The sequence below is a fragment of the Acyrthosiphon pisum genome, chromosome A3 (genome assembly GCF_005508785.2).
Source record: "Acyrthosiphon pisum isolate AL4f chromosome A3, pea_aphid_22Mar2018_4r6ur, whole genome shotgun sequence".
NCBI classification, from domain to species: Eukaryota; Metazoa; Arthropoda; class Insecta; order Hemiptera; family Aphididae; genus Acyrthosiphon; species Acyrthosiphon pisum.
In genome coordinates, this window is record NC_042496.1 from 16480029 (window position 1) to 16487130 (window position 7102).

Sequence of the window (7102 nt, forward strand, 5' to 3'; positions counted from 1 at the left end):
CTTTTTGAGTGGTTTTTAGATTCTGAGAACACTTAACAAATTATTCATCTAGCCCCCTCCCCCTACCATGTATTCTAGTTTATGATATTGTATTGTTACCATGGATACCGACTTGCAGCAATATATGTTACCCAGAGTTATATATACCTATATTTAAGATAATAGTATGAAGCTATGTAAACTAGTATCTCCGAACTTCAAGGTTTTTTAAAGGTTATCCCCGTGTCAAAAACATTTATCGGAACTCTGATACCTAAGTCCTAGAAATAAAATTAATTATTATAAAATATAAATTCATACTTATTTTTATTATACCTGTATACTACACTTCTACGGCTACTCCTGTTTTTGGCATACCTATTTATTTAACAGTGTTATTTTGAGAGATCAAAATTGCTTACTATAATTAGTTATTTTGTTAAAATAATTATTAGTTATTACTATGTAGGTAAAGTATTACTTAGTTTGTATTTGGCATATTTAAATACCTAATGTAGTTGTTTAATAATTTTTATAAGTATTATCGATAAAATTATTTTTTAAGCTTCTATTAAATACGACGAATCAAATTATAAAACGCAGATTCATCTGATAAATATTATTCAATTTAAATGATAACATTATTAACAATTATTATGAAATATATAATATTTATTGATCGTTTATTTATGGCTTTGTATTAATTTAATAACAAATCAGAGCATTTTAAATGAGACGAATCAATTGTACCAATACAGTATTAATTCTGCCAGTACATATACATATAAATATCCCAATTTAAACCTTAATCTTTTGTTTTTCCATCTGTAAGCAGGTTTTCAAACTTTATTTTTTTTTAAGTTTCTGTTAATTTACACGTAGTATCGTGAATTTTCGATCCCTATAGTTATGTGTTTTATTTATAATTAAAAACTTAAATACTTTTTTATTGTCTAGAAATTAAAAAATAATAATAATACCAAAGGTATTTAACGACACGTCATAACACTGTAAAGTTAATTTTAACTTACTTTGAAGACAGTTTAAAGATTTACAAACAAATATCTACCAATATGTAATAGGTTAGGTTATATAACCTTATATATATACCTACCTTTATCATAATTTATCTGTTTTAAATCATTTTTATAATTGTCTCGATACCTTGAGGTTATCACTTAATCTCGATAAATGAAAAATTATCAGCTCCGCTCGATCTCGCCACTTTCACTTAATGACCCCTTACTTCCCTAATGGTTCTGCCGTTTCTAGTGCTGTTTATTGTAAGGCCCTCAAAACTCTTGGTCTATGTCATGCGACTGGTAAAGGACTTTCGGTGTTTTCTAGAACCGTCGCTAAAAACACTTTTCTATGCACTTGTGCGTCTTATTTTGGAGTACAGGGCAGTAGTCTGGGATCCCCGCATACTGCCAATAATATAAGACAAATTGAGCGTGTTCAACGCAGGTGCCAACACTATACTGGATTTAAACCTTATGTGCATCATAACTACACTCCGATAGCTACTCATTTTGGTTTAGCCTCTTTAGCCAAACGTCACCGTATCGCAGGTATTGAATTCCTTACGTCCTTACGTTCCATAATGTCATTTGCCAATGAAAATCTTGCCTTAACGATTTATTAATCTAATCATGTGTAATTTCTATATTATAAGTTATTGTGATTGTAAATTATTATTAATAACTATTTTATAGTGACTTCTGCTATCAAAAATATAAAATGTTATAGGTATGTCCATATAATTAAAACAAAATAAATACCATTTAATATTTATAATACATTTGTGGATAATATATAATACTGCTATGAAGCTCAAAAACGAGTACCTTCATATTATGTGGATTTAATGATGATTATTAATAACTAATAAATTTTAAGGTATCAAACAATCGATTATTCAACTTGCAAAACGACTGGTTATTGTTTAACCAAAAATCTATTTCAAATACAAGTGATACCTTGACAATTGCTTCGGTTGTTTTTGAGACATACTTGGGTAAATCCTACGTTTTACCGGATTCTGGTGTGTTCTTGTTTCAAAAAATCGGAAATAATGTTTGGGAGATTTGGAGTGGTTTCCGAGCAAGTAAATTGGATACCATTCGAGTTTACAAAACCGGTTTGGCATCAAAATATCATATAGAAATAAACGATTCGACTGAAATAAGGATGGATTTTCGGGGAGCTACATTAAAAGCGACTACTGTGGTAAGGATAACTCCAAGATTATTTCCACACATTATTCGTGATTTTTTTTATATAAAATGCATAATAACCTAATATATACTTTATAAATACACTTGGCTGTCGTTATTTTCTCACAGATTTTTAATCCATCGGAATTTATCGGTTTCAATCAGACAATAACATCAGGCTTGGATGTATACACTTACATGCATTATCCAATGATTCAAATTTTAGGTTACCAACTGAACTTCAAGTAATGCAACGATATTTGATAATTGTTTATACATTGTTTTTATTTTTATTATTGTCATTATTAGTTATACCATTAGTATAACTGATGATCACGGATGGTCTAACGGCAATGGTTCTTTCTCCGGTTTAATTGGTATTTTGCAAAGAGAAGAAAGTGATTTTGGCGCTGCTGGTTCGCTAATGAGACTTGATAGAATGACAGCAGTTGATTTTACAGTTGGGACCGTCTCTTTAGAGTAATATATAATAATTAATATTGTTATGGAAGATAATTGTTTAGTTTGGTTTAAATAGTCAATTAATTAGTAATAACCATCTGAATAATAATATCAGTTTGTTACATTAAACAAAGTGATAATCATTAAATTATTTAATTAGTTACTAACAACACATTTCTTGGCGAATATTAGGTACCATTTATAGGTACTTAATTATGTAACAGAAAACAAAATGTTTTAAATAATGGTAGGTATTATTATTTTATGCTTAATTTAATTGCAGGAGCAATATATTATTCAAACAACCGATGTTATCCAGTATCACCAATATTCATATTAAACCATTTAAGTATGAAGTATGGCAAATTACCTTATATATGCTTATTGGATTCGTCTTGATTCTTCTATTTTTAAATAAATTCAAAGCAAATCGTAGTCCATCGATAACTGTGTTGGACATTATCGGATTAGTTCACGGTGCTATTTGTCAACAAGGTTAATATTATATGAAACATATTATGTTATTAGTTATTAATATTCGAGAATCCTTTTCTCTTATAATTGTCGGTATACTTTCGGTATTGCCTATATACTAGCTACTAACTATATAGTAACTACGAATAACCCTCCTTGCAAACTTTATATGCAATTTGAGATTTGATATTTACAATTATTTCAGGTTATACAATTGTCTTAATTTTGAATTCAATAAAAATTGTAGTTTTTGTATTATTTCTAACCACCTTCTTCCTATTCAATGCGTACTCAGCTTCAATTGTGAGTCTATTTCAATCAACGAGCTCTTCAATAAATAACGTAAAAGATTTTCTTCACGAAAAATCAATGACAATGAGTATACAGATTGCCTCATATGCAAAACCTTATTTTAACGTAAGCATAAATGAAAATTTAACATTTTACCAGTGCGACTATTACTACCATAATATATAAATATCAATAAGCTTTAAATAATATATTTGTTTCATTAGGTATTAAAAGTCTCACATTTTTTTTTATTATCATAGATTTCACTATACTCGTTAAATACATAACGTGCTTAATTTATTTAATTTAGTAATACACTAATATATATATATTATATATAATGTACATGCCTTAAATTATATAATTTAACTGACGGTCTTCTAATATTTCAAAACACAAAATGCATTATAGGAAACGACAAATGAAATATTGAGAAAACTTTATGATATGAAAATAAAACCATATGATGAAAACAACTCGTTCACAGATGCACAAAAGGGAATTGAAAGGATTCGCACCGAATTCCACGGATTTATGGTTGAAATTTAATATTATATTATTTGCATGGAAATCTAATAAAATTGATTTATTTTGCATAGGTTGAAAAAACGTCAGCTTATCAAATCATCAATAAAAAGTGGAGAGAAGAAGAGAAATGTGGATTATATGAAATTCAGCTGTTCAAACTACCTGTTTTAGCCATACCAGTGGTTAAGAAATCTGGTCACAAAGATGTATTCAAACAAAAGTATGTTTTTGTTTATGTGCTAAGATAATAAAAATAAAAATAAAATTATTTGTGTTGCTTTTATAATATACAAAGGTTAATACAACAACACGAGGTTGGAATTAGAAAACGATTAATTCAAAAATGGACGCCACACAAGCCGACATGTGACCATGTGAAAATAAATAGGAAATATGTCAGTATATCTATCAAAGATATACTCCCAACAATAATGTTGTTCGGTTATGGGATTTTAATTTCTTTAATGGTACTTATGTTGGAACTAGCTTATCATTCTCTTATGAACTACATGAACAATAAATTTAAAAAAGCAAACAAAGCCACAAAAAATTAAATTCAAAGGAAAATTATTATAACCTGTAGGAAATCAAAAATATGATAAATAATTGAGTATTAATATTACTGAAATAATAAAAATAATCATGGTAGCAATATTTAGATTTTTCTGTAAGCTTATAAGTGAATTTATACTGATATAATGACCATCATTGTAAAAACATAATTTTTAGTTTTTATTTATTTTTATCAATATTTTGTTAGTATATAAGTATCGCATAAGTCCAGTGTTGAAACTTATCTAGATGAAAATATCATTAAATTTTATCTTATCTATATTAAAATCTACTGGTCATCTTTTTATTTATTTTAGAAGAACATTTCAGTTGTCTATAATACCTATGAATTTATGTAGATAATTTCTTATGTGAAGACGTTTATTTAATACAAGCAAAAATACAATATTGAGCTAAATTCAGTAAAAATAGTATAGGAAACTTTGAAAGCGAAGAAAAAACATACAATTTTCCGATGTAGAATATTATAATATTACGCTGCATATAATAATATAAATAGTATACGTAAACAAATAGTGGCAGCTCATCGGATACTTGACATTTTTAATGTAGGTGGAAAAGGTTGGCGACCCCTGCCTCAAAGTATGGTGTTACCAGTGGCGAGCTGAAAAGCTCGATTTTGACGTAGTTGCGTCAACTTTTCAAAGGGGTGACGCCACCCCATGCAGTCTGTGGCGCAGAATTACATACTAAGGCCGGACCTCTTGGCTCTTTTGACTACATTTTATTCAATATATCATAACTTTGTTACGAGTTATAATGGGTGGTAGTGGTGGTGGTCAGGTGGTGATAACTGATAAGTACTTAATTATGAAAATGCGTCATTTGAAATTTAAGTTCAATCCGCCACTGAGCGATATTGATCGTCGATGCAACTATAGGTACAAGAAGTTTTAATAAGTTGATATTTTGTTTTCCATAGCCGATTTCACATTTATAATAATCTCTAATTACCAGCCTCATTACCAGGAAGTATGCAGATTTAGTATATAACTTTGTAAAATATCAAATCAATATGCAGTTGTAACTATAACTGCATATGAATTAAAACAAAATATAGGTGCAGATACAAATATCAACATTATTTTTGGTAGACTTCAAAGATAGATTTAAACAATATCATTTCGTACCATTTAAAGAAACGTTTAATTACATTAACAAAATGCCCGTTTATTGATAAATTCATATCATACTCAAATCTAAATGGCAGCCATCGCAAAAAATTCAAATTTTGGTTAATCTTTATATAATATTTTGGCCGGGTTTTTATAAAAATATCCCACTGTGCACCGCAGCTCCACATAAACTTTCAAAACAGCAAATTTAGATTTGATATATTATAATTTTCTTTGGTCATACCCATACCTCATCTATAGTATTATTTCCCAAATGTACAAATCATAGATTTTATTTAAACAATAAAAAAACGTTTAGTTTTGTATTTTGAACAGTATAACTCATTACATTTTAATAAATAATTATCGTAGGTTCCCATTAGCATATTAAATTAAAAAATCTAGATACTTTTGGATTTACAAAAACAACAAAATTCTCGTTGCCATGTATATATGAGTGTTTGATAAATCTACAATTTGTATCTGTGTCACGTAGTAATCAGTTATCAATAACAATTTCTTGTAACTTTTCATTTTTTCGTAAGAAATAGCTAATTCCGTTCAAATACTTAATACATATTCAATTAGTTGTTTATTCGTTCGGTATTTATATCCCGTCCCTGAATATCCTGCACATCATCATGAATAGGGAATACGACGACGAAATCCTGAACAACTATTTCAACGTTACAGTAATGGACGTGGTATTAGCGCTCGTAACCAAAATCGAATCTCTCTATTCTGTAGACGACGAACTCGAAATGAACATGGATAACGAAGAAAAAGATTACGATGAGGATAATCTGAGCAACCTCGTCGTCTGTATGGTAAGCGCGGCCGTCATCAGCGAGACACCTGCTGCAGTAACCGGATCCACGCCAAATTTAGATCTTCTAGAGGTATCCAGCGATATACGGATACCGGTCTAACAGTCCGAAAATTGGGATTTCCTATGTTCAGCTGGCGATTCTCCTGGACTGCTGTCTCTCACGTCCGGCAAGAGAGATTCACCGGTTACGAATGCGACGAAAGACACGAACGGAACCGAACACAAACGTCCACGCCGTTCTATCTGGAGCAGGACGAAAAAATTCGCTAGACTATTCCTTTGTTGCTGTGGATCTGTTGACCAGTAAAATTAGACCAGTAAAATGTGTATGATATATATTAGAGTTTTTAAACGTCCGCTCCGTGGGAGGCACCGGTATCTGTACCACCGTCGGCTATTCGCCACTTGTTTTGAGCTGAAATAATGTATAATCGCATTCTGTGCTAATAACGTATAATAACTTGTGTATTGTATAATAACTTGTATCATGTAAAATAATGTTTAACTTGTGTAATTTAAAATAACTTATAATAATACTAGTATAATGTATAACTTGTGTAATTTTAAATAATTTAAATAACTTGTATAACCTTTGTAATGCTTATCTATACTTATAATATTGTTTACTGCATATC

General features: G+C 29.6%; 1 protein-coding gene across 1 annotated transcript; it reads left to right on the forward strand.

The window, feature by feature from the left end:
• Positions 1–1213: 1213 nt before the first annotated feature.
• LOC115034401 (ionotropic receptor 75a-like) lies at positions 1214–4250 on the forward strand. The gene is made up of 8 exons (XM_029491205.1): positions 1214–1375; positions 1879–2208; positions 2325–2440; positions 2505–2675; positions 2941–3152; positions 3337–3548; positions 3834–3959; positions 4022–4250. The coding sequence occupies exons 1-8, from the start codon at positions 1214–1216 to the stop codon at positions 4196–4198; spliced, it is 1506 nt and encodes a 501-aa protein (XP_029347065.1). The 3' UTR covers positions 4199–4250.
• The last annotated feature ends 2852 nt before the right edge of the window (positions 4251–7102 follow it).

What these genes read in the sequence shown, in the direction of transcription:
- LOC115034401 (XM_029491205.1), top strand. Translation starts at nt 1,214, where the DNA reads ATGACCCCTTACTTCCCTAATGGTTCTGCCGTTTCTAGTGCTGTTTAT. An exon ending in GTTGGGACCGTCTCTTTAGA is followed by an intron (nt 2,676 to 2,940) that starts GTAATATATAAT and finishes ATTTAATTGCAG; the next exon opens with GAGCAATATATTATTCAAAC. An exon ending in CCGAATTCCACGGATTTATG is followed by an intron (nt 3,960 to 4,021) that starts GTTGAAATTTAA and finishes TATTTTGCATAG; the next exon opens with GTTGAAAAAACGTCAGCTTA.